The sequence below is a fragment of the Oncorhynchus kisutch genome, linkage group LG1 (assembly GCF_002021735.2).
Source record: "Oncorhynchus kisutch isolate 150728-3 linkage group LG1, Okis_V2, whole genome shotgun sequence".
Classification (NCBI taxonomy): domain Eukaryota; kingdom Metazoa; phylum Chordata; class Actinopteri; order Salmoniformes; family Salmonidae; genus Oncorhynchus; species Oncorhynchus kisutch.
This window is the reverse complement of record NC_034174.2, coordinates 22,212,328-22,240,038: the sequence shown is the minus strand read 5'-3', so window position 1 is coordinate 22,240,038 and position 27,711 is coordinate 22,212,328. Positions and strand designations below refer to the sequence as shown.

Sequence of the window (27,711 nt, the reverse complement as noted above, 5' to 3'; positions counted from 1 at the left end):
CCCTGAATATGATCTGGTGCAACCAATGACCTTCAGAAGTCACATAATTAGTTAAATAAAGTCCACCTGTGTGCAATCTAAGTGTCACATGATCTCAGTATATCTACACCTATCCTGAAAGGTCCCAGAGTCTGAAACACCACTAAGCAAGGGGCACCACCAAGCAAGCAGTACCATGAAGACCAATGAGCTCTCCAAACAGGTCAGGGACAAAGTTGTGGAGAAGTACAGGTCAGGATTGGGTTATAAAAAATATCCGAAACTTTGAACATCTCACGGAGCGCCATTATATCCATTATTAAAAAATTGAAAGAATATGGCACCACAACAAAATTGCCAAGAGAGGGCCGCCCACCAAAACTCATGGACCAGGCAAGGAGGGCATTAATCAGAGAGGCAACAAAGAGACCAAAGATAACCCTGAAGGAGCTGCAAAGCTCCACAGCAGAGATTGGAGTATCTGTCCATTGGACCACCTTAAGCCGTACACTCCACAGAGCTGGGCTTTACGGAAGAGAGGCCAGAAAAAGACGTTGCTTAAAGAAAAAAAAATGGTGTTCGCCAAAAGGCATGTGGGAGACTCCCCAAACATATGGGAGAAGGTACTCTGGTCAGATGAGACTATAATTGAGCTTTTTGGCCATCAAAGAAAATGTCTGGCACAAACCTAACACCTCTCATCACCCCAAGACCATGCTTCCTCACAGGCAACATCATGCTGTAGGGATATTTTTCAACGGCAGGGGCTGGGAAACTGGTCAGAACTGAAGGAATTATGGATGGCGCTAAATACAGGGAAATTCTTGAGGGAAACCTGTTCCAGTCTTCCAGAGATTTGAGACTGTGATGGAGGTTCACCTTCCAGCAGGACAATGACCTTAAGCATACTGTTGAAGCAAACATTGAGTGGCTTGCGGGGAAACATTTAAATGTCTTGGAATGACCTTGTCAAAGCCCAGACCTCAATCCAATTGAGAATATGTGGTATGACTTAAAGATTGCTGTACACCAGCGGAGCCATCCAACTAGGAGGAGCTGGAGCAGTTTTGCCTTGAAGAATGGGTAGGTGAGTTTTCAGTTTTTTGTCTTATTTCTTGTTTGTTTCACAATAAAAAATATTTTGCATCTTCAAAGTGGTAGGCATGTTGTAAATCAAATGATACAACCCCCCCCCCAAAATCAATTTTAATTACAAGTTGTAAGGCAACAAAATAGGAAAATTGCCAACGGGGGTGAACACTTTCGCAAGCCACTGTATACAATACCAGTCAAAGGTTTGGACACACCTATTCATTCATTTTTAAAATATTTTCTACATTGTAGAATAGTAGTGAAGACATCAAACTATGAAAACACACATTTCATGCAGGAACCAAAAAAGTAGCCATCCTCTGCCTTGACAGCTTTGCACACTCTTGGCATTCTCTCAACCAGCTTCACCTGAAATGCTTTTCCAACAGTCTTTAAGGAGTTCCAACATATGCTGCTTTTCCTTCACTCTGAGGTACAACTCATCCCAAAACAGTTGTCATGTATGTCCTGATCAGGTCAAGTTACAGGAGACCACAACCCTACAGATTATCTCTCACCCCCAACAAGGGAGGAGAGATGTAGGGGTATGAAGATGCAGGACTTTTATGACCCCTCACACCCATGGTAAATCTTAGGCAATAGACAAAATTCCTTTGTCCTCTCACTATGGAGAACCAGCCTCAGAACATTAAACATGCAATAAACAGACTTTGGAACAGTGGTTTCCGTCAGCCACAATGGTGGTAATGACGATAGATGGAATATGAAAATTAATATCATTTTTGTTTTGTTATTAAAGGCTAAAGGACAATGTTATTATGAAAACAGTTAAGTTAAGAATTAACACATCAGACTAAGTGACCCGAGCTGCAGCCAAGGTCTAAAAAGTCAACGAACCCAAAACGCAACACAAGGTTGAAGACAAATAAATATTTGTTTCTACCTATGCCCATGATGAGTAGCTGTTTCTAAGCTGGTGAATTCAAGCCGGACCACCTAACCTCCACTCTCCGTCGAATCGTGGTATCTACGCTGTTTCATTCCTACACTGTGAGCTCTGAGCTACAGAGCTGTCAGTCGTCAGAAGACCCCTTTCAGAGCAAGGGCGAGGAACCAGACCACTAAGCAAAAAGGACACTGACATCATGAGGACAACCAGAGAGTTGCGCAGGACAAGTGCGTCATTGAGAAGCCTAAACGACCCACGCGGAGCTTCCCATCTGAGACCTCCAACACGTAATTACATCATTATATTCTGACCCATAAGAGCGGCAGTGCGAGGCAAGGGTTAAAATAAGCATAGTTGACAAATGCACCCAAATGTATATTTCTCTCGTTTACTTTCTCTTTTTCACACTCTTTTAAATCCCCATTTTGGGTAACACGCGCCATAGTGTGTTGGCCCGTTATAATAAGTTCTAATCGATAGCGGATTATGTGACGTTCAGAATGAGACTGTAGAGGAAATTGATTAATTAGCGACTGTTGTAAAATCGATATTCTGATATTCTTTGAGTTCATTTGGGAAATAGAAATAGAATAAAACGAATTGTCCCATGCTGTCCCAGGTTAATGAGTTAATAATTGCTTGATTCATTTAATCACGCATTTAGAAACCTTTAACGTCTAGTGACTCCCCATCCCGCATGAGGGAACGTAATCATCAACTGACACTAATTAGCATAACGCAACGGACATAAATATTACTAGAAAATATTCCTATTCATGAAAATCACAAGTGAAATATATTGATACACAGCTTAGCCTTTTGTTAATCACCCTGTCATCTCAGATTTTCAAAATATGCTTTACAGCCAAAGCTAGACAAGCATTTGTGTAAGTTTATCGATAGCCTAGCATAGCATTTTGTCCAGCTAGCAGCAGGTAACTTGGTCACGGAAATCAGAAAAGCAATCAAATTAAATCGTTTACCTTTGAGGAGCTTCGGATGTTTTCACTCACGAAATTCCCAGTTAGATAGCCAATGTTCCTTTTTTCCAAAAATATTATTTTTGTAGGTGAAATAGCTCCGTTTGTTCTTCACGTTTGGCTGTAGAACTTTTCTAAAGCTGTATCCATAGCCTTTGGATGCAGTGATATATATATAGTATATAGTGGTTATATCCAGGAAAGCCAACGTTCAAAACGCTAAAATAGCATTTGAGATCATACAAAATACTGTATGTTGCTGTGACTCTTATGTGGATGACGTTAAACATATTTGTTGGTCTGATGTGATTACTAAGGAGCGATGCACTTCATGAATTTATGAAATTGCTTCTTTCAATTATTGCTAAACACGCACCTGTTAAGAAACTGACTGTTAGAACTGTTAAGGCTCCATTGACTGATGAATTGAATTTAAAACTGTATGGTTGAAAGAGATGGGGCAAAAGGAGTGGCTAACAAGTCTGGCTGCACATCTGACTTACTGCAAATTGAAACATTATGTGACTAAACTCAACAAAAAGAAGAAGAAACGGTATTATGAAGCCAAGATCTATGATATAAAACTTTGGAGTACTTTAAATGAAATTATGGGCAGAAAGACAAATTCAACTTAATCTTTCATCGAATCAGATGGCTTATTTATTACAAAATCCATTTCACGTTGGCAATTATTTTATGGATTACTGGCAAAGTGGGAAAACTTAGGCAGGAAATGCGAACAGTGTGCCATCGTATTCATGCATAAAAAACAAATAATGAAAGAAAAGCATTGTAAGTTAGAATTTTGTAAAGTTAGTGTGGAAGAGGTGGAAAAGTTGTTATCGATCAATAATGACAAACCTACTGGCATTGACAACTTAGATGGAATGTTACTGAGGATGGTAGCTGACTCTATGGCCACTCCTATCTGTCATATCTGAGTCTAGAGGAAGGTGTTTGTCCTCAGGCCTGGAAGGAAGCCAAAGTCATTCCGCTACCCAAGAGTAGTAATGCGGTCTTTACTGGTTCCAACAGCAGACCTTTCTCCGTAAACAAATTGACAACAGACTTTCAACAAAGTTATAGAGAAGGGCACTCAACATGTACTGCACTGACACAAACGACTGATGATTGGGTGAAAGAAATTGATAATAATAAGATTGTGAGAGTTGTACTGTTAGATTTCAGTGCAGCCTTTGATATTATTGACCATAACATTGTGTTGAGAAAACATACGTTTTATTGCTTTTCAACCTTTGCCACATCGTGGATTCAGATATACAGTTGAAGTCGGAAGTTTACATACACTTAGGTTGGAGTCATTAAAATTCGTTTTTCAACCACTCGACAAATTTCTTGTTAACAAACTATAGTTTTGGCAAGTCGGTTAGGACGTCTACTTTGTGCATGACACAAGTAATTTTTTCCAACAGTTGTTTACAGACAGATTATTTCACTTACAATTCACTGTATCACAATTCCAGTGTGTCAGAAATGTACATACACTAAATTGACTGTGCCTTGAAACAGCTTGGAAAATTCCAGAAAATTCCATACACTAAGTTAAATGTGCCTTGAAACAGCTTGGAAAATTCCAGAAAATTACATCATGGCTTTAGAAGCTTCTGATAGGCTAATTGACATCATTTGGGTCAATTGTAGGTGTACCTGTGGATGTATTTCAAGGACTACCTTCAAACTCCGTGCCTCTTTGCTTGAAATCATGGGAAAATCAAAAGAAATCAACCAAGACCTCAGATTTTTTTTTTGTCTGGTTCATCCTTGGTTGCAATTTCCAAAAGCCTGAAGGTACCAAGATCATCTGTACAAACAATAGTACGCAAGTATAAACACCACGGGACCATGCCGCCCATGCAGAACATCATTCTCTCTACTATTATTCTGACATTTCACATTCTTAAAATAAAGTGGTGATCCTAACTGACCTAAAACAGGGAATTAAAGGGGATTAAATGTCAGGAATTGTGATAAAATGCATTTAAATGTATTTGGCAAAGGTGTATGTAAACTTCCGACTTCAACAGTATCTATCTAATAGAACTCAGCAATCACAGCTAATGAAGTCACTGAAACCCTTCTTAACAAGGAGTTGCAGTCAGTTTTGCAATGGGTGGCCAGTAATTAACTGGTCCTGAAAATCTCTAAAACTGTTAAGGGATTTTTTTTATCAATAATGACTAATTATGTATACATTTCAATCAGGACTGACTAATCAGAATACTATTATGTTACTGTATAGATGTATGGATTTTATTTTAATCCTAGTACTGAATATAATGTGTGTAATTCTAATCAAGAATTAGAACAATGACTGTCTGTTCCTTGGTAGAAACGAATGAACTTATCGTCAGACTGGCTAGAATGCTTATCAACACAGGGAGGCCTTGGCCTGGTCATAAATTATCTAAACTGGTGAGGGTAGATGTAGGAAGGCTTGAGAATTATACTGCCATTGTACCGGAGTGGAGGAGGGACGGGACAGTTTGAAACCTAATGACGTCATTTTCAGTTTATAACCTGTTGTAAATTGTGTCATGTTCAGTACTCTCAAGAATAAACGCTATTGCTTGATTTTGAGACTGGTCTCCGCCCATTTTATGCAAATTAGTATTTTACAAATCCTTAGAAATGGGCTGAGTGTATTAATTGAATTGGGTAATAATAATTTAGGAATTTAATTCCTCTAACAAAAACTAAGAGCATTGTATCTGGTATGACTCATTCCCTAAGCTCTAGACCTAAGCTGAATCTGGTAATGAATTTGGTGTTACATTAGATTGTAAACTGTTGTCATGACTGTCCTGATCAGGTCAGGTTACAGGAGACCACAACCCTACAGATTATCTCTCAACCCCAACAAGGGAGGAGAGATGTAGGGGTATGAAGATGTGGGGGTTTTATGACCCCTCACGCCCCTGGTAAATCTCAGGCCACAGACAAATTCCTTTGTCCTGTTACTATGGAGGACCAGCCTTAGAGCATTAAATATAAAGGGACTTTGGAACAATGGTTTCCGTCAGCCACAATGGTGGTCATGACGATAGATGGAATATGAAATTGTATTTCATTTTTGTTTTGTTATTTAAGGTTAATAGATGACGTTATTACGAAAACATTGTAACGTGAAGAGTTTTCTGAGTATATGTTTGATGTTTATACATTGTACGTTGTGTGGAAAATGTCCAAATCAAAGGGAATGTTTTGGTAAAGATGATTTTTTTTGTTAAGTTAGTTGTCTAAAATTGGGTTTGAGTCAAATCTAGACCTTGCCTCATTAACTTGGTACGCCCAGAGAACTTCCCTAAAGGCGGTTACGCCCACTTCTGACCCAAGGGTATATAAAACCTGTGAGTATAGAATTTACAGAGAAGACTACGTGACCCAAGCTGCAGCCAAGGTCTAAAAAGTCAACGAACCTGAGCTACAGAGCTGTCTGTCCTCAGAAGACCCCTTCCATTGCAAGGGTGAGGGAACAGACTCCTAAGGCAAAAAGACACTGACGGGAGGACGATCAGAGAGGTGCGCCGGAGAGGTGCGTCATCGAGCAGCCTGAACGTTCCCCTGAACGGTCCACGCAGAGAATCCTCGGAGATCATCCCCACGTAATTACATCATTATATTCTGACCCATAAGAGCGGCAGTTTGGGGCAAGGCTAGGGTTAGAATAAGCATAGCTGACAAATTCACCCAAATGTATATTTCTCTTGTGTACTTTCTTTTTTCTCTCTCTTTCTGAAATCCCCATTTTGGGTAACACACGCCATAGTGTGTTCGCCCATTATACTAAGTTCTAATCAATAGCCTATAATGTGTTTTGTCTATATGTATATTTTATCATCATGTTAGCTTTTTAGTAAATAAATATTCAACTAAGATTGGTGTGGTACGAACTCAGTGGTGAGACCCCGGTCCGTGCAGATTCACGGGCTATACGACGTTCAGAACGAGATTGGTAGAGGTAACTGGTTAATTAGCGGCTGTTGTAAAATCGATATTCTGATATTCTTTGAGTTAATTTGGGAAATAGAAACTCAATAAAAACTAGTTTTCCCATGGTGCCCCAGGTTAATGAGTTAATAATTGCTTGATTCAGATAATCACGCAATTAGAAACTTTTAATCATTCGATGAACAACAGTCGTCACATTAACTAATAATACGTCACGACACTGTCATGGTTAACACATATACATTCCATGTCCTAGGTGGCACAGCGGTCAAAAGCACCACAGTGCTGAAGCACAATTGGCCCAGTGCCTTCCGGGGTAGGGGAGGGTTTGGCCAGTGGGACTTTCCTTGCCTCATTATGCTCTAACGACTCTTTGTGATAGGGCCGGGCACCTGCAAGCTGACTCCGGTCGTCAGTTGAACAGTGTTTTCTACGACACATTGGTGCGACTGTCATCCGGGTAAAGCAAGCAGTGTGATAAGAAGTAGGAGGCCAGGCGGTTCATGTTTCGGAGGACGCATGACTCGACCTTCGCCTCTCCTGAGCCCATTGAGGAGTTGCAGAGATGAGCCAAGGGACCTAATTCAAAAAATAAGCTTGTGGTCATACCACCCTGAACACGCCTGTTCAGGGTTAGGCCTGGTTAGTCCTGGGATGGGAGACCACCTGGGAATACAATATATAGACATATATTTTTTTAAACATGGATTCAGTGGATGTAAAGGTGTGGAGAGGTTTATTCATAATAAAGAGATGCTCTGCTTTTTTGACACCACACTCCAAAAACAAGTCCTGCAGGCTCTAGTTTAGTCTTATCTTGATTATTTACCAGTCATGTGGTCAAGTGCTGTAAAGAACAACCTATACTCTAAGAAAAAAGGGTCCCAAAAGGGTTATTTGGCGCTCTCCACCGGCTCTCTCCATCGGCTCTCTCCACACTCTTTTGGGTCTCATGTAGAACCTTCTGTGCAAAGGGTTCTACATGGAACTCAAAAAGGTTCTACCTGGAAACAAAAACGGTTATTCAAAGTTATTCTATGGGGAGAGCAGTAGAACCCTTTTATTCTCTGTGTTAAGCTGAAGCTGGTCCAGAAAAGAGCAGCACGCCTTGCTCTTAATTGTAATCAGAGGGCTAATATAAATACTTTGCATACCAGTCTCTCTTGGCTAAGAGTTGAGGAGACACTGGCTGCATCACTTCTTCTTTTTATAAGAAACAATAATGTGTCAAATATATATTTGTTTGCATAGTCAACATACAGTACACACAGCTCTGGCACACACACTTACCCCACCAGACATGCCACCAGGGGTCTTTTCAAGGTGCCCAAATCCAGAACAAATTCAAGAAAGCATACATGTCACGCCCTGACCATAGGGAGCTGTTTATTCTCTATGTTGGTTAGGTCAGGGAGTGATTAAGGGTGGGTTATCTAGGGGAATTGTATATCTATGTTGGCCTGGTATGGTTCCCAATCAGAGGCAGCTGTTTATCGTTGTCTCTGATTGGGGATCATATTTAGGTAGCCATTTCCCATTGTGCTTTTTGGGATCTTGTCTATGTACTGTTGCCTGTGAGCATTATTACAATGGAAACATACCACACTGCATCTTGGTCTACTCCTTATGACGAACATGACAATACAGTATTATACAGAGCCATTATTGCATGGAACTCCATTCCATCTCATCTTGCTCCAATGAACAGCAAACCTGGTTTCAAAAACAGATAAAATAACACCACATGGCACAACGCCTCTCTCCTATTTCACCTAGATATTTTGTGTGTATCTATTGGTATAGTATGTAGGCCATATGTGCTGTTTGTAAATGTATGCAGTTCTGTCCTTGAGCTGTTCTTGTCTATTAATTTTCTGTATTATGTAATGTGTCATGTTTTGTCTGGATGGTTGAACCCAGGAAGAGTAGCTGCTGATTTCGGAACAGTTAATGGGGATCCTAATAAAATACACATTTCGCACACACACACACGCACGCACACGCACACACTTCCGGCGCCGACAGAGATGGCCGCCTCGCTTCGTTTTCCTAGGAAACTATGCAGTTTTTTGTTTTTTTACGTGTTATTTCTTACATTGGTACCCCAGGTCATCTTAGGTTTCATTACATACAGTCGAAGAACTACTGAATATAAGAGCAGCGTCAACTCACCATCAGTACGACCAAGAATATGACTTTCCCGGAGCGGATCCTGTGTTCTGCCTTCCACCCAGGACAACGGAATGGATCCCAGCCTGCGACCCAAAACAACGACATCGTAAAAGAGGCGGTCTTCTGGTCAAGCTCCGGAGACGGGCACATCGCGAGCCACTCCCTAGCATTCTACTCGCCAATGTCCAGTCTCTTGACAACAAAGTTGATGAAATCCGAGCAAGGGTAGCATTCCAGAGGGACATCAGGGACTGTAACGTTCTTTGCTTCACGGAAACATGGCTCACTGGAGAGACGCTATCGGAGTCGACAGAAACAAACATCTTTCTGGTAAGAAGAGGGGCGGGGGGCGTATGCTTTATGGTTAACGAGACGCGGTGTGGTCACAACAACATACAGGAACTCAAGTCCTTCTGTTCACCTGATTTAGAATTCCTCACAATCAAATGTCGACCGCATTATCTACCAAGGGAATTCTCTTTGATTATAATCACAGCCGTATATATTCCCCCCCAAGCAGACACATCGATGGCTCTGAACAAACTTTATTTGACTCTTTGCAAACTGGAATCCACATATCCTGAGGCTGCATTCATTGTAGCTGGGGATTTTAACAAGGCTAATCTGAAAACAAGACTCCCTAAATTGTATCAGCATATCGATTGCGCAACCAGGGCTGGTAAAACCTTGGATCATTGCTATTCTAACTTCCGCGATGCATATAAGGCCCTGCCCCGCCCTCCTTTCCGAAAAGCTGACCACGACTCCATTTTGTTGCTGCCTGCCTACAGACAAAAGCTAAAACAAGAAGCTCCCACGCTGAGGTCTGTTCAACGCTGGTCCGACCAATCTGATTCCACGCTTCAAGACTGCTTCCATCACGTGGACTGGGATATGTTTCGTATTGCGTCAAACAACAACATTGATGAATATGCTGATTCGGTGAGCGAGTTCATTAGAATGTGCGTTGAAGATGTTGTTCCCATAGCAACGATTAAAACGTTCCCAAACCAGAAACCGTGGATTGATGGCAGCATTCGCGTGAAACTGAAAGCGCGAACCACTGCTTTTAATCAGGACAAGGTGACCGGAAACATGACCGAATACAAACAGTGTAGCTATTCCCTCCGCAAGGCAATCAAACAAGCTAAGCGTCAGTATAGAGACAAAGTAGAATCGCAATTGAACGGCTCAGACACAAGAGGTATGTGGCAGGGTCTACAGTCAACACGGCCCGCAACCAAAACATGCGGACTCTCCTTCACTGCAGCCGAGGTGAGTAAAACATTTAAACGTATTAACCCTCGCAAGGCTGCAGGTCCAGACGGCATTCCCAGCCGCGCCCTCAGAGCATGCACAGACCAGCTGGCTGGTGTGTTTACGGACATATTCAATCAATCCCTATCCCAGTCTGCTGTTCCCACATGCTGCAAGAGGGCCACCATTGTTCCTGTTCCCAAGAAAGCTAAGGTAACTGAGCTAAACGACTACCGCCCCGTAGCACTCACTTCCGTCATCATGAAGTGCTTTGAGAGACTAGTCAAGGACCATATCACCTCCACCCTACCTGACACCCTAGACGCACTCCAATTTGCTTACCGCCCAAATAGGTCCACAGACGATGCAATCTCAACCACACTGCCCTAACCCATCTGGACAAGAGGAATACCTATGTGAGAATGCTGTTTATCGACTACAGCTCAGCATTTAACACCATAGTACCCTCCAAACTCGTCATCAAGCTCGAGACCCTGGGTCTCGACCCTGCCCTGTGCAACTGGGTACTGGACTTCCTGACGGGCCGCCCCCAGGTGGTGAGGGTAGGTAACAACATCTCCACCCCGCTGATCCTCAACACTGGGGCCCCACAAGGGTGCGTTCTGAGCCCTCTCCTGTACTCTCTGTTCACCCACGACTGCGTGGCCACGCACGCCTCCAACTCAATCATCAAGTTTGCGGACGACACAACAGTGGTAGGCTTGATTACCAACAACGATGAGACGGCCTACAGGGAGGAGGTGAGGGCCCTCGGAGTGTGGTGTCAGGAAAATAACCTCACACTCAACGTCAACAAAACTAAGGAGATGATTGTGGACTTCAGGAAACAGCAGAGGGAACACCCCCCTATCCACATCGATGGAACAGTAGTGGAGAGGGTAGTAAGTTTTAAGTTCCTCGGCGTACACATCACAGACAAACTGAATTGGTCCACCCACACAGACAGCATCGTGAAGAAGGCGCAGCAGCGCCTCTTCAACCTCAGGAGGCTGAAGAAATTTGGCTTGTCACCAAAAGCACTCACAAACTTCTACAGATGCACAATCGAGAGCATCCTGTCGGGCTGTATCACCGCCTGGTACGGCAACTGCTCCGCCCACAACAGTAAGGCTCTCCAGAGGGTAGTGAGGTCTGCACGCCTCATCACCGGGGGCAAACTACCTGCCCTCCAGGACACCTACACCACCCGATGTCACAGGAAGGCCATAAAGATCATCAAGGACAACAACCACCCGAGCCACTGCCTGTTCACCCCGCTATCGTCCAGAAGGCGAGGTCAGTACAGGTGCATCAAAGCTGGGACCGAGAGACAGAAGCTGTTTTTCAATCTCAAGGCCATCAGACTGTTAAACAGCCACCACTAACATTGAGTGGCTTCTGCCAACACACTGACTCAACTCCAGCCACTTTAATAATGGGAATTGATGGGAATTGATGTAAAATATATCACTAGCCACTTTAAACAATGCTACTTAACTAATGTAGGGTATGTAAACATTATATTATCTCATATGCCAACTCTAAAGCTGATTGGTTGACACTACATTTTAATTTCCATTCACTTTAAGCTACAAGTGCCCGCACTGTTGATTCTGAAGGCCTGAGGGCAGATTTTAGACCCCTGGCAACACATGATGGCTGAATATGATTGGATAAAAGATCTAACATAAAGACCAGCCCTCCAAATCTCAACCTGGGGCTGGAAGCAGTGCAACCAAGAGGAACGCTATGAAATGAAGAGTGTAACTCTTACTCTGGGGAATAATTTAATACATATTTGTGGGAAAATATATTTAAATTTTTTTTATATTCTGATGATGTTTAGGCCAGCAGAGAAGCCCACCACTGACTCTATATCATCTACTGCATCTTTATGTAATACATGTATCACTAGCCACTTTAAACTATGCCACTTTGTTTACATACTCATCTCATATGTATATACTGCACTCAATACCATCTACTGTATCTTGCCTATGCCGCTCTGTACCATCACTCACTCATATATCTTTATGTACATATTCTTTATCCCTTTACACTTATGTGTATAAGGTAGTAGTTTTGGAATTGTTAGCTAGATTACTCGTTGGTTATTACTGCATTGTCGGAACTAGAAGCACAAGCATTTCGCTACACTCGCATTAACATCTGCTAACCATGTGTATGTGACAAATACATTTTGATTTGATTTGACACACACACACACACACACACACACAGAGAGAGAGAGACAGACAGACACACAGCATTACCCGGATGGAGGTGCAGAATGTGGGATGGCGGGGAGAGAAGACAGGATACTTAGGAGTACAAATATTAATGGAAGTTAAAGACAGACTAACAAACCCAATTACTACATTAGCCGGCCAATTTAGATGAGAGTTCTGAGAAACCAGCAGGCAGGACTATGTTGAAATAGACCAGCAGTCTCCATGCATTAACAATGGAATGAATTCCCCTGTCGTCCACAAACAGGAAGAATAGAGCAGATACAGCCATAAATTCTGCCTGTATACTGCAGTATAAAGCCAGCCACATTCTCCTGCTCTCCAGGCTGAATGGACGAGTCAGAGACCAACACTCTTTTTTTCCCGCCTCATAAAGACGGAGGGCCCTGGAGACAGGAGACTCGGGGGAGAAGTGGGAGGAGGGGGAGGAGGAGTGGTTTGTAATGCTGCTGCAGTTTTCTTCCACCGCTGCTTGATAAGCTGCCTCCCTTCTAATGCCCAATCCATTTCGACTACTCAATATGCTTCCTCTTGTCCAGCCCATCCCTGGGAGACCTGCAGAATGCACCAGCACTCCCACTCCGGCCAATCACCAACACCCTGAGGCTAGATTAGGGCCTTATTGGCAAGCTGTGGGCAACCAACGCCTGGCCAATCAGGTGGAGCCAAGAGCTGAATGGATTTTCTGTTTGGCTGTGGGTGGTGCGAGATCTGCCAATGAGGGCTCAGGAGTGGCATTGTGTGTCTCTGAGGGAGGCTGCCAGAGGGGTCAGGCCTGAGGACTGCAGACTGACAGTTATTTAGTGAGATGCAGAGCATAGCATGGTCTCCCGAGTGGCACAGTGGTCTAAGGTACTGTATATCAGTGCTAGAGGCGTCACTGCAGACCCTGGTTTGATTCCTGGCTGTATCACAACTGGCCGTGATTGGGAGTCCCATAGGGCGGCACATAATTGGCCCAGCATCGTCCGGGCTAGGGTTTGGTCGGGGCAGGCCGTCATTGTAAATAAGAATTTGCTCTTAACTGACTTGCCTAGTTAAATAAAGGTTAAAGAAAATAAAATGGCTGCGGGACGTAGGGGGGCTAAGGGTTCTACAGAAACCCCAAAAAATTAAATACATGTAAAAATATATATTTTTAACAAAAGTAGTGTGCTGGGCCTTTAAGAGTCCTGTATTAGCGGACCGATATAGCCATCTGCAGCACTGGCAAAGCCCCCCACCCACCCTGTTAAATTTGGTTTTGCATCACCCCCCACCCCAAACTACTGCTCGCAGCTATGGGGCAGAGCTCTATGTCAGTCAGTGGAGTGATTGCCTTTGTACAGCTAGGCCAGTTACTGGGACTCTGTAGACACAGGCACAAGCACTTAGTACAAACACACACATGCAAGCACGAAAGCGCACATCCTATACAGTTTTCCTAATACATTTTAGTGAACATTTTAATGTAAAATCTAGTGGGCATCACAGAGAAATGCTAGACTAAAATAACTGGAATATGAATGTATTAATAAACCAATACAGTGTTTCTACCTAGTTCTATAAACAGTGGTGTATTACCATACCATAGAGAGGATTCTCTCCCACACATACACCAACTTTTATTGGTTTATTGAGTCAAGAGCAGGGTTTAATTTAGCATTTCATTCTACCTACGGAGACTAACTTATTAAAAACTTGAGCTTCATCTCGAGTATAGAAAGTTGGCTGCAAAACCTGTTCTGACAAGTAACTGCCCGCTTCTGTAGGTGTAGTCACAATATTTTGTTTTTGTTGAAAACTGTATGCCTCCTGCATTCAATTTACATAAAATCCCACCAAATGAGGGACTTCCAGCCATTGTGTGACTCAAGCAGAAGAGTTTAGGGACAACTTGATAACTCCATCATAACACCTACCCAGAGGTGTCGTCTCATATTATGCATAATTGGTTGCCTTTGGTAAAGGAAAAACATTTGCCTGGTCTGATTGGTGTCTGCCTCACCTCAGGATCGTCCTTGACGTTTAGAAAAAAATGTAATGACTTTCCAAAGCACACAGTGTAGATTACCGTTCTCTTCAAAGTGGGCGTAACGCTCTCACATATCAGGACTTCAATCAAATGCCCTCTCATTCCATTCCTCTGCTTTGCCCAAGGACTGGGTTTTTATAATTGATCTCCTTTATCACCCCTTCTTTTATAATTATTTAGTTCATTCTGGTGTGTGTCTGACTGGGAGTCAGTGGTGAGGATGGAGAGGACGGAGAGGAGCAGAGAGGCTCATCTCTCCCCGTTTGGACTGGTTTCAATCAGATGTGGCATTGGGTCCAGCCTTGGAGGAGGTGCTGGAGGAGTCGGGTGCTGGAGAAGACAGTTGAGATGAGACTGCTACAAATGGCCTGAAACTAATGCTGCTCTCTGAAACTAATGCTGCTCTCTGAAACTAATGCTGCTCTCTGAAACTAAAGCTGTTCTCTCTCACCTCACATATTTACTATGCTCTCTCTCTCTCCTCCAATCCCAATCTGTTCCCTTTTCTCTCTTTCTACTCTCCATCTCTTTCACTATCTATTTAATTATAGCTGTTCTCAATCTCCAGTTGCATTAATCTTACCTCTGTCAAGAGCAATCATTTATTGGACAGTGAATGGCATGGGGAAAATATTGCATTTTACCACAATGGTAAATTATTGCCATCAAAGCGACACTACTTGAGATTGCTCATGAGGGTTTTGCACTTCACAATAAAACCTCCCTGAAGTGGAATGTTGGTGCTGCTAGTTTCACTCTAATCATTTCCCTTCTGTTCATAAGGGAAGATGGTCTACTCAATGTGTCATGCAGTGATATCCCTTATAAACGTATCTAATAAACCTTCCCTGGACCAACACACCACTGGAGCAGCAGCTAGACTAGCAGCTAGACTGTCCAGGACTTTCAGAACTGCCTAGGAAAGATAGAGAGAGAGGTGTGTGATGTGTGTGAGGATAATCAGGATATGGCCGGACATCTCTGGGTGGAGTATTAAAATCACATTGCTGAAGTGGATATTAGAGTCTCCCAGCCAGCCACAATGCAGGACAGATCACAATCAATACCACAGGCACATTTACCTCCTGCTGCACCATATTACTTGTGTTGATGGAAGCATACATTTTCTCCATCTGTTCAACTAAATTAAACCAAATTCAAGGCCAATCTGGCAAACCCTGTTTTTTTCTGATGAAAATGGGTAATTACTCTCAAAAGGGTAGCACTTTCCTGCAGTCAATGACCAAAAGCGCTCTCTTTGGCCTCATGGGTGGAATGTTATTTATATTTTTCATAATTTAATAATTAATCAATATATAATTTTTTTAACCTCTAGTGACACCGCATCCCGGATCCGGGAGCGTAATCATCGACTGACACTAATTAGCATAACGCAACGGACATAAATATTACTAGAAAATATTCCTATTCATGAAAATCACAAGTGAAATATATTGAGACACAGCTTAGCCTTTTGTTAATCACCCTGTCATCTCAGATTTTCAGAATATGCTTTACAGCCAAAGCTAGACAAGCATTTGTGTAAGTTTATCGATAGCCTAGCATAGCATTATGTCCAGCTAGCAGCAGGCAACTTTGTCACGAAAATCAGAAAAGCAATCAAATTAAATCGTTTACCTTTGATGAGCTTCGGATGTTTTCACTCACGAGACTCCCAGTTAGATAGCCAATGTTCCTTTTTTCCAAAAATATTATTTTTGTAGGCGAAATAGCTCCGTTTGTTCTTCACATTTGGCTGAGAAATCGACCGGAAATTGCGGTCACGACAACGCCGAAAAATATTCCATATTAGCTCCATAATATCGACAGTAACATGGCAAACGTTGTTTATAATCAATCCTCAAGGTGTTTTTCAAATATCTATTCGATAATATATCCACCAGGACAATTGGTTTTTCAGTAGGACCGATTGGAAAAATGGCTAGCTCTGTATTTTACGCGAGAATCACTCTGAGAGCCATCAGGTGACCACTTACACAATGTAGCCGCTTATGGGTATTCTTCAACAGAAAGGCGTAAATCTACGTCACAATGCTGAAGACACCTTGGGGAATACGTAGTCTGGTTGAAAGCCCATTCACTGCTCAATAGGGACGCATTGGAACGCAGAGCTTTCAAAACATGAGGCACTTCCGGATGGGATTTTTCTCAGGCTTTCGCCTGCAATATCAGTTCTGTTATACTCACAGACAATATTTTTTACAGTTTTCTATCCTAAGCTGTCAATTATATTCATATTATAGCATCTTGTCCTGACAAAATATCCCGTTTACTTTGGGAAAGTTATTTTTCCAAAAAGGAAAATACTGCCCCCTAGTCACAAGAGGTTTTAAACAATGAAAATCTGGTGTTTCTATGGCAAACAGTTATGATATGGTACAGGTGTCTTCTTTTTAAGCCCATAACCATGTGTGTGAAGTGTATACTTTCGTTTCAAAGTAGATTTGTTTAAGACTACCAAGAAACACTCCGTGTGACTCTGATTTAGCCTACTGTGAACCGTGTGTGGAGTGTGTGTGGAGCTGTTTAACATCATAAAAATGCTAGAGAGATAGATTGAGACTTTCCACAGCTCTGGAGGAATCAGTGTTCTGTGAGTGTGCTGCTGTAACCACAGGGGTTGTTCTCGGCCACCTCCAAGACAAGAGAGATAAAGAACTAAATCCCTCTGCTCTCTTCACTGGCCAGCTGTCACAATGGAACAGCCCAGTCAAGCTGTGTTGCAGAGAGAAATGAGGATAGAATACCTCACGGGGCCATGGACGTGATGCACATCCCCCATGGCTAAGGAACAGGGCTCTCTTTCACCACTGCTAGAGGTTGTGGCCGACACACACACACACACACACACACACACACACACACACACACACACACACACACACACACACACACACACACACACACACACACACACACACACACACACACACAAAGGAACACCTGAGGTGTCAGTAAACCCAACCATCTGAAGCTGAACATGAGGTAAGGGGATGAAAGGCTGTCTATTCTTCTCTAGCAGGGTGGTACAATATAACCATGATCCTGCAGTTTGTTTGTTTGTGTGAGTGAGTGTTTTTTTGTTGCTTTGGTTGAAAATCTGTCCTCTTGCCGACTCCTTGGTGAAAGGCGATTTCAGTAATCCGGGAGTGTAAGCCGCATGGTACAAATGGGCGTGAGAGAGCTCTGTGGTGTCCCAGAGAAAGCTGTCTCTGGCCTGGACATCTTGTGGTCTGATAACAGGCTACACAGTTTACAGGAGCATCCTGGAACCATGGAGCTGGTAGATATAGCTGCCATAGCATGACAACAGGAATGGAGCTTGTTTGTCATGTCACTTCTAAAACAGTTAGTAGTAAAATCCCTGTTGTCCAGTGAGCTAGATTAAACAACTCCTGCATGCCTGCATACACACACAAGCAACTGAAAGTGTGCTAAATACTCCTGAATTCATTGAACAACTGTTCAAGCAGAGCTGTGTTTGTCTCCATCTCTGTATCTGTCCTCTTGTAGAGTGTCTTGGTATATGTATTTGTAGTGTCTTAAGCATACCAGACAAATCACTTGGCATCACCACTCAAATCGGAGAGAAGTGTCCCTCTCTTTACCTGCTGAAGGCTCTTGATAGAAAATACCTGGGTCGTTTTCTGTTCAGCCCTTCATAGTGAGTAGCCAGGTTTCCATCCAATTCATGCGAATAATCTAAAATCTGCATAAAAACAATATGCACATTTTCCCACCAGAGATGTGCTTCCATCAAATTGACTTGTTGCGGATAAAAGGCTGTGCGTGAGGATCGGTAGTGCACATAAAAATAACTTTTGTGGTTAAATTATAATTTAAAAAAATGGGTTTCCATCACATTTTCAACTCTACTGATGATTTTGTCAGAAAAAGGTTTCGTTCTTTAGCGATTGTGCTCACTCTGGTATTGGCACCTGTGCTCTACCCAACGTCGATCATAATGTCACCAAAATAAAACCCTCTATTTTTGGGAAAGGAGCATCAAGCTCATCACCTTGCACTTTCACCATCCTGTGTGGTTCATCATAACTTATTTAATCTGTAGCCTAATCAACTGCATTCCCGAGTCATAGTGGGAGGACTACACAAAAAAAAATGGTGTGACTCCAAGTTTCGATGGTTATTATATCAATATTTGCGCATAAAAGCATTTCCACCACCATTTCATGCATAATACATTTTACAGACACAAAAAATCCCACCTTGTCTAGCTTATTTTGTTTTGACGACATTTGGAAAGTTTACCAACAAATTTGCTGTCTCCATCAGGCCTGTTGTGACATTTTTAATCCGACAAGTACTCTACTCTCAGAAAAAGGTTGGATGGATACCTGGTTACTGTCTGAGATTTATTCTACCCTTCTCTTCATTTCCTGGGGTAAGTATGTATTCATGGATGCCAAGGGAAGCCAGGCTTCCCCAAAATATTGACCAAGAAAAAAATTCTAAAACAAAAAATAATCTATCTTTCATCTCTGTGTTTCAGAATTTTCCTTAAATTCACAAGAGGCTGAATGTATCTTAACGGAGAAAGCATTCGAGCGATTAAAACAAAGCCCAACTGTCTCTGTATGTGGAGACCATCGCAGCGCACCAAAAAAAAGTGTAAAGGGAAGCCAGTTTGGATTTGGCGTCACTCCTATCAAATCGCATTGAGAGCATATGTCACTGACAGAAACAACTTGAATTGTTGCATCTCGTTGTGTTGTTGTCCTCCAGTGACGAGATAACTAGCTAAAATTAGCCCTTTCCTAAACGGAGATAGGGACTTGTGGTTTTACCTAATTCTCCGTATTGGCCAATGATTATAATGGTGATTCTGATCCAGCCATTAATTCATACTTTGTGCCACTGGCCTGAGAAGATGGAAGTTCAATATGTAGCTAGATGTAGAAACATCGAGCTATCAGAAACATGGACAGCCACATCATATTTAGCTTACGTTGATTGGACTAAATTGTTTTTGGTATCTTTTTGTTGTCACTGTATTAGATTAAGGATAGGTGATTTGATGATGTTGAAATGTTGAAGTTGAAATGGTGCTGGAAAAGTGGAAGCAGCCCTGTTTTCTTTGCGACTTGTAGTAACTCTCCTTGGTTGTAAATGTTAAGTTGTCCGGAAATTTAGGAAACATGAACTTCCTTGACCATGCTGTAGGTCATGTAGCTGTTTGTTACATGCCATATGCTTTGTGGACTTCACCTGATAGAGGTTGCTCTCCGGTTTTGTGATGAAACAAAGGTGTGGTTGAATTTATTCTGCCAATGTGTCTTCTTATTGTCTGGACCGTAGGCCTATATATCACGGTGTCAAGGCATATGAACTAACAGTTTATAGAGCTAACAACACAATTATCACAACACATATGTTGTAATATGGCTTTTTTTCTGGCTTCCCCAGTGATTTTACCCACGCACCGCTACTGAGTGAACCTCCAACAGACGTGGGTTGTCTGACTTGAAGATGTCTTTGGAATGTGTTTTTGGCTCAAATTAAAGTAAAAAGACAACTTCAGAAAAGGTGTATGATGGGCAGTAGCAAAACAGAGCAAGATTGGGTTATTGTAATCAGAATTGATGATGAACTCATTTCTAATTTACAACAAAAAGACAACTTGGACTTAAATGGTTATTGATAAGTGTAATAACTGTCACGCACTCTGACAAGCATTTGTGGGAAGGGTCCTCTGGAGTTTTCAGGCACATTGATTGGTGGGATGACCCAGTCCCGCTTCTGTCGTCTCAGTCCATTGGCAGAGGAGCTTTTTTGATGTTTCCGTGGAAACTTGATAACCCTGGGATTAGAGTCCCAGGCCCTTGCAATCATATCCGCCACTCCAATCTGAAAGGAGAAGAAATCAACACATTATTGACCTACAGCATTCCAACAATTAATTGAGAGACAACCAAACTATGTAAAGTCTCACACTGAATGATGATACATGAGAGGTCAATATAAAGGTGTAGAGTGTCACTGTTTTGTTTGTTCATCTTCTAAAAGTGTGGAACATACAGGTGACAAATACATCATAAAGATCAAACTTGACAGATGATAAGAAACAGAATAGTTTGTTTCTTTCAGTTAATACAAAAATTATAATATAATTCACACTTTCCAGCCATCACCTTTCATGTACTTCACAAACAACCTAAAAGGACCAAGCCTTAGCATACATTCCAGGCATTAGTCTTGCAAACAGGTTACCAATGACCTATGAACAGTCCTCAGAGGTTGACTTCTATGTCTTTATCCAGCAAAAAGCCTTCTGACAGTCACAGAGCTGTGCTGCTCAGTGTGATGCACTCTGTGACATATCCCACTCCAAATGAAAAGGGATTGATGAAATATCACTTCAATAACAGCGAGATCAGAATATAAGGACCAACAGTGATCCTGCAGTGTGTGATATAATAGCTGATTCACTGATCTTATAAGCAAAGACTAGATCCTCAGAGCACATAAGGAGAATATACTGTTAGACAAAAGGGGAAGTGAATAAAATACAAAAACTGAAAACATAAAATTGTTTCTAATTGCAGTTTTACACCTTGCCTTATTTCCCTAATCTTAATCCTTCATTAGACTTTTCAATTTTCTCTTACGTGTTTTATCCTCTCATGTTAATTTAATAAAAGGTGCACTGCACACTGCAACTCATTATAAATCTGGCCCTATGTGTTTGAGAAGGTGTACTGTGTATACATTGGCAGAGCTATGTCAAGTGTATATATAGTATCTATAGTATCTCATGAGGGTTGTTTTGTCCTCATGTTTGATATGGTGTTTGTGTAATCCAGTGATCCTGCTGTTTCTCCTGCTCCCCACTCACAGAGACATGCATGCTGCTGTGAAATCCTTCTGTAAGATCTGCTCAGAGGACACACATGAACCGTTGCAAAGCGCGAAGACACACACACACACACACACACACACACACACACACACACACACACACACACACACACACACACACACACACACACACACACACACACACACACTGGCAGACAGGTCAGCCTGTCAATACACATGCAGTTTGTCATACAGAGAGACAGATGCAAGTTAAACCAGAGCAAACATACTGTATTTTTACCCTCTTTTGTTTTAATTCTTCACGGCTTAGTGGATTTGACTACAGGGCTTACAGCAGGCCTCCTGATAGCAGCAGGTGGCCAGACAGGAGAGAGAGGAGAGAGGGGGAAGGACCAGATGTGGTGCCCTGATAAGATAACTCTAGCTTCAGCTCCACTCAACCACACCACTCCCAGTTACCAGCACAGGGGCAGTGGGGCAAGATGGGAGTGTGCCATTCCTTCCATGGGCGGTAGGTGGAATTAGTGTGTGTGTGTGTTTCACATAGACAAAGAGAAGGAGAAAGGAGGAAGAAAAGACAGATAAAATGACAAAGTGAGATCCTAGAATATATTTATAGAAGGCAGAGAGGGTGGAGTAGCTGGAGAAAAAGTCTATATGGAAACATGCTGATAGGTGAGGATGAGTAAGGATGGTACCCATGATGCTCCAAGGCTTCCCTGTCTCTGCATAGACCCCCTGTTTCTACCCAATGTCTTCACTCCCTGTCCGTATCGGCAGCCCCAGCTATCTGTTGAATAACACACACAGCGCTGCTACACTCCATCATTATCAACGCCTCAGCCTGCTGGGGAAAGCGGAAACATCAGGACAGCTGATAATGTGGTCGATGCATCCGATCTGCGTTGCATTGGCAAACTCCCACATTCCTCCAAACACAGTGCCAGGCAGACACAACAGAGCAGAGAGGACCTCTTTATTCAGAGTCTGTCTATGGATGATACCACTGCAGCAGGGCCACGTTGCTCACACGCCAAACAGCATGGCAAATGACAGGCCTTTGAAGCTGGCATGATGACAAACATCATCATAATTACAAAGGAAAAAGAGGAAACTGGAACAGGCCTTTTCTGCTGTGAGAAAGGTATGTTGGGGATAATAATAATAGTTTGGTAGGTGCTTAAATTTGTCCTATATTACAAATGTGCATTAATATGCATGTGTGAATTTGAAATGTGTTTTTTGCATATCCCAACTCTCCCTGAGACCCTTAGAGAGTGGGGTCACAGCCAGGGTCTGCCATGATCAACAGTGACCCTGTAGCAAGTATGGTTAAGTACCTTGCTCAAGGGTACATCAACAGATTTGTCACCTTTTCTGCTCTGGGATTTGAACAAGCAACTTCACTGTTACTGGCCCACTGCTCTAACCACTAGGCTACCTGCCACCTGTGTGTACACATGCATGCATGTGTGTGTGTGAGTGTGAATGTGTGTGTGCAAGCAGGAATCAGTGAGTGTGAAATCAGTCCCAGAACTGCCCAGAGCTCCCCAGGCCCAGAGCTAGAGGGCAGGCCAGATGGCTGCTCTTGCCTCCTAGACAGGCTGCATGTCACTGGGGCATCAGTCAGCCCCGCAGCCCTGGAGCTGACATCTGGAGGTTATCGTTCTGAAGAGCAGAAGGCAACACTAAACAGGGACTTTCAATTACACAATATCAAGTATGTGCTAGTTTCCCATCCTCCATTCACTGTTGATCTCAAGCCATGTAATTGAATGTTTTCTATTTTTCCATTAGCCTTCCACACTGATTATCATTGATGAGAGCTGATCAGAGTGGTGATCTGTGGTGAACAGGATATGAGGGTAGGAAAATCAAGAGAAGAGAAGTATCTGAAATTTCTCATCTTACTGAATCAAGTACATTTTAGGAAGAAGCTATGACTATTGATGCATTCCTCTTATGGACGTAGAACTGGGCTGCAATCACAGCATAGACAAGTCATCATGACCTCACTGCCATATCCACTACTGCCTCCTCACGGACCACTTAGACACTAGGTCCTAAACTCCTCCGCACTATGGTTTTTTGCTCTAATCTAACACAAACAGTTAGTCTGGGGAAGATAAAAATTTATGCAAATCAAATAAGTGCGAACACTTTTTGGATCATCAGGCTCCCAGAGTACTGGTGCATAACTGCATGAAAAGGCAGGCCAGAGCAACATGAAATCAGCTGGGGGTATATGCATATTGAGTCAGTAGACTGGCACCATAGTGTGAGTACTGTACATAACCTGCATTGAGGGACTTCACAGCCAGAATGACACTACTAACACCTCAGACTTAAACAGGAGGCAGCCAAACTATGATCATATTCAAATATATAAATGTACACCCAATACAAATAGATAAGCTATAATGCATACACCAAGCACTATGCAGTTAATCTAGGAAGAGGTCAATTCAGCCAACAATTAATAGAACACAATAATCGAGGAGTCCATTGAGTCCCTATACACGTCTGCTCTGAAACTTAATACATGCACTTACCTTGAAATGGAGCTATCTGTCTTTTAATCACCTCAAATCAAAATCAAATAAAATGTTATTTGTCACATACACATGGTTAGCAGATGTTAATGCGAGTGTAGAAAAAATGCTTGTGCTTCTAGTTCCGACAATGCAGTAATAACCAACGAGTAATCTAACCTAAAAATTCCACAACTACTACCTTATACACACAAGTGTAAAGGGATAAAGAATATGTACATAAAGATATATGAATGAGTGATGGTACAGAACGGCATAGGCAAGATGCAGTAGATGGTATCGAGTACAGTATATACATATGAGATGAGTAATGTAGGGCATGTAAACGTATAAAAGTGGCATAGTTTAAAGTGGCTAGTGATACATGTATTACATAAAGATGACAAGATGCAGTAGATGATAGAGTACAGTATATACATATACATATGAGATGAGTAATGTACGGTATGTAAACATTATATTAAGTGGCATTGTTTAAAGTGGCTAGTGATACATTTTTTACATCAATCTCCATCAATTTCCACTATTAATGTGAGTTGGAGTTGAGTCAGTATGTTGGCAGCAGCCACTCAATGTTAGTAGTGGCTGTTTAACAGTCTGATGGCCTTGAGATAGAAGCTCTTTTTCAGTCTCTCGGTCCCTGCTTTGATGCACCTGTACTGACCTCGCCTTCTGGATGATAGCGGGGTGAACAGGCAGTGGCTCGGTGGTTGTTGTCCTTGATGATCTTTATGGCCTTCCTGTGACATCGGGTGGTGTAGGTGTCCTGGAGGGCAGGTAGTTTGCCCCCTGTGATGCGTTGTGCAGACCTCACTACCCTCTGGAGAGCCTTACGGTTGTGGGCGGAGCAATTGCCGTACCATGCGGTGATACAGCCCAACAGGATGCTCTCGATTGTGCATCTGTAGAAGTTTGTGAGTGCTTTTGGTGACAAGCCAAATTTATTCAGCCTCCTGAGGTTGATGAGGCGCTGCTGCGCCTTCTTCACAACGCTGTCTGTGTGGGTGGACCAATTCAGTTTGTCCGTGATGTGTACGCCGAGGAACTTAAAACTTACTACCCTCTCCACTACTTGATGTGGATAGGGGGGTGCTCCCTCTGCTGTTTCCTGAAATCCACAATCATCTCCTTTTTGTTTTGTTGACGTTGAGTGTGAGGTTATTTTCCTGACACCACACTCCGAGGGCCCTCACCTCCTTTCTGTAGGCCGTCTCGTCGTTGTTGGTAATCAAGCCTACCACTGTAGTGTTGTCCGCAAACTTGATGATTGAGTTGGAGGCGTGCATGGCCACGCCGTCGTGGGTGAACAGGGAGTACAGGAGAGGGCTCAGAACGCACCCTTGTGGGGCCCCAGTGTTGAGGATCAGCAGGGTGGAGATGTTGTTACCTACCCTCACCACCTGGGGGCGGCCCGTCAGGAATTCCAGTACCCAGTTGCACAGGGCGGGGTCGAGACCCAGGGTCTCCAGCTTGATGACGGGTTTGGAGGGTACTATGGTGTTAAATTCTGAGCTGTAGTCGATGAACAGCATTCTCACATAGGTTTTCCTCTCGTCCAGATGGGTTAAGGCACGATTGCGTCGTCTATGGTGCGGTAAGCAAATTGGAGTGGGTCTAGGGTGTCAGGTAGGGTTGAGGTGATATGGTCCTTGCACTTCATGATGACGGAAGTGAGTGCTACGGGGCGGTAGTCGTTTAGCTCAGTTACCTTAGCTTTCTTGGGAACAGGAACAATGGTGGCCCTCTTGAAGCATGTGGGAACAGCAGACTGAGATAAGGATTGATTGAATATGTCCGTTAACACACCAGCCAGCTGGTCTGCACATGCTCATTCACCTAATATCTGTAGGGTGGTTTAGCAACATTTAAATTGTATTGTTGTGATGACATGTTTCGGTGTGTAGTGGTCATAGGTAATCTGATTATTTCCCCCTCTCCCTTTCAGCACTATTGACACTGAGTAGCCAAAATGACACAGCAACTCTGTCACAGCATTTCACACATTTCAATGTCTGTGTTGCAGTCAATACTTTTATGGTAAAAGATATAAGATGTTGCACACCCAACCAAAAACGTTTTATAGAGGTGCTGACTAACAAAGAGTAAATTATTAAAAAGATAGAAAGAAAGTCACACACTCTAATTATGCTCCCAAACATTTAATGGTTTATTATATAGTTGCTATACCCATTAACTGTTTGGGTGCATAATTAGAGTATGTGACTTTCTTTCTTTCTTTATATAGTCAATACTTTAAAACATCAATTTAATTCTCACGGAGTAGTTTCTATTGTTGAATCTGGGAATAAGCATTTCTGTATACAAGGCATTACCCTACAGTTGCTGTATTTTAAAGCACCTGGGGTAGTGCCCCCACCCCCCCCGGTTGCAAATTCTGGTCCTTGTCCTAGCACTAAACAGCTGGTTCAAATAACCAACTCATCATCAAGCTTATTTTAATCAGCCGTATAGTGCTAGGGTGTGCACCCAGGACCGAGTTTGGAAAACCCTGTTCTATTCCACATCAGCATGTCCTCTGAGCCCATTTGTCATTGTGGGTCACCTGGAGGGAATACTACTGTGCCAGCGCGAAGGACAGTGTCTCTCTCTCTCTCACACTCCCACTCTCTGTCTCTCTCTCTCTCTCTGTACCCTTTATGAACCATTCACCAAGCTTTTCCTGGAATTATTGTCTGTATGACCCAATACAGTGGCTAACCGGCATCAAATGGGCAATGTGTTTAGGGCTGTAAAGGGTTAAAAGATGTGGAGCTGTCAGAAGGTGCAGGAGTCTGAACATTTGCTGTAGGACTTATCTGGAATAATACATTCCCATTATTTAGTTTTTCATGGCTGTACAGTCGTGGCCAAATGTTTTGAGAATGACACAAATATAAATTTTCACAAAGTCTGCTGCCTCAGGTGGTATGATGGCAATTTGCATATGCTCCAGAACATTAAGAAGAGTGATCAGATGAATTGCAATTAATTGGAAAATCCCTCTTTGCCATGCAAATGAACTGAATCCCCCAAAAACATTTCCACTGCATTTCAGCCCTGCCACAAAAGGACCAGCTGACATCATGTCAGTGATTCTCTCGTTAACATAGGTGTGAGTGTTGACGAGGACAAGGCTGGAGATCACTCTGTCATGCTGATTAAGTTCGAATAAGACTGGAAGCTTCAAAAGGAGGGTGGTACTTGGAATCATTGTTCTTCCTCTGTCAATCATGGTTACCTGCAAGGAAACACGTGCCGTCGTCATTGCTTTGCACAAAAAGTGCTTCACAGGCAAGAATATTGCTGCCAGACTGATATTCTGCAAAAGGTACAGGGATTGGACTACTGAGTACTGGGGTAAAGTCATTTTCTCTGATGAATCCACTTTCCGATTGTTTGGGGCATCCGGAAAAAAAGCTTGTCCGGAGAATACAATGTGAGCGCTACCATCAGTCCTGTGTCATGCCAACAGTAAAGCATCCTGAGATCATTCATGTGTGGGGTTGCTTCTCAGCCAAGGGAGTGGGCTCACTCACAATTTTGTCTAAGAACACAGCCATGAATAAAGAATGGTACCAACACATCCTCAGAGAACAACTTCTCCCAACCATCCAGGAACAGTTTGGTGATGAACTATTCCTTTTCCAGCATGATGGAGCACCTTGCCATAAGGCAAAAG

At 42.7% G+C, this 27,711-nt stretch overlaps 1 protein-coding gene across 2 annotated transcripts in view; it reads right to left on the bottom strand.

Annotated features, from left to right (window-relative positions):
• Positions 1–27,711, bottom strand: part of LOC109908223 (cadherin-4) — a 327,390-nt gene that overhangs the window by 76,598 nt on the left and 223,081 nt on the right. For both annotated transcript variants that reach the window (XM_031801612.1, XM_031801646.1), the window contains exon 5: positions 20,326–20,508. In XM_031801612.1, coding sequence (XP_031657472.1) covers positions 20,326–20,508 — 183 coding nt within the window. The remainder of the gene's footprint in view (positions 1–20,325; positions 20,509–27,711) is intronic.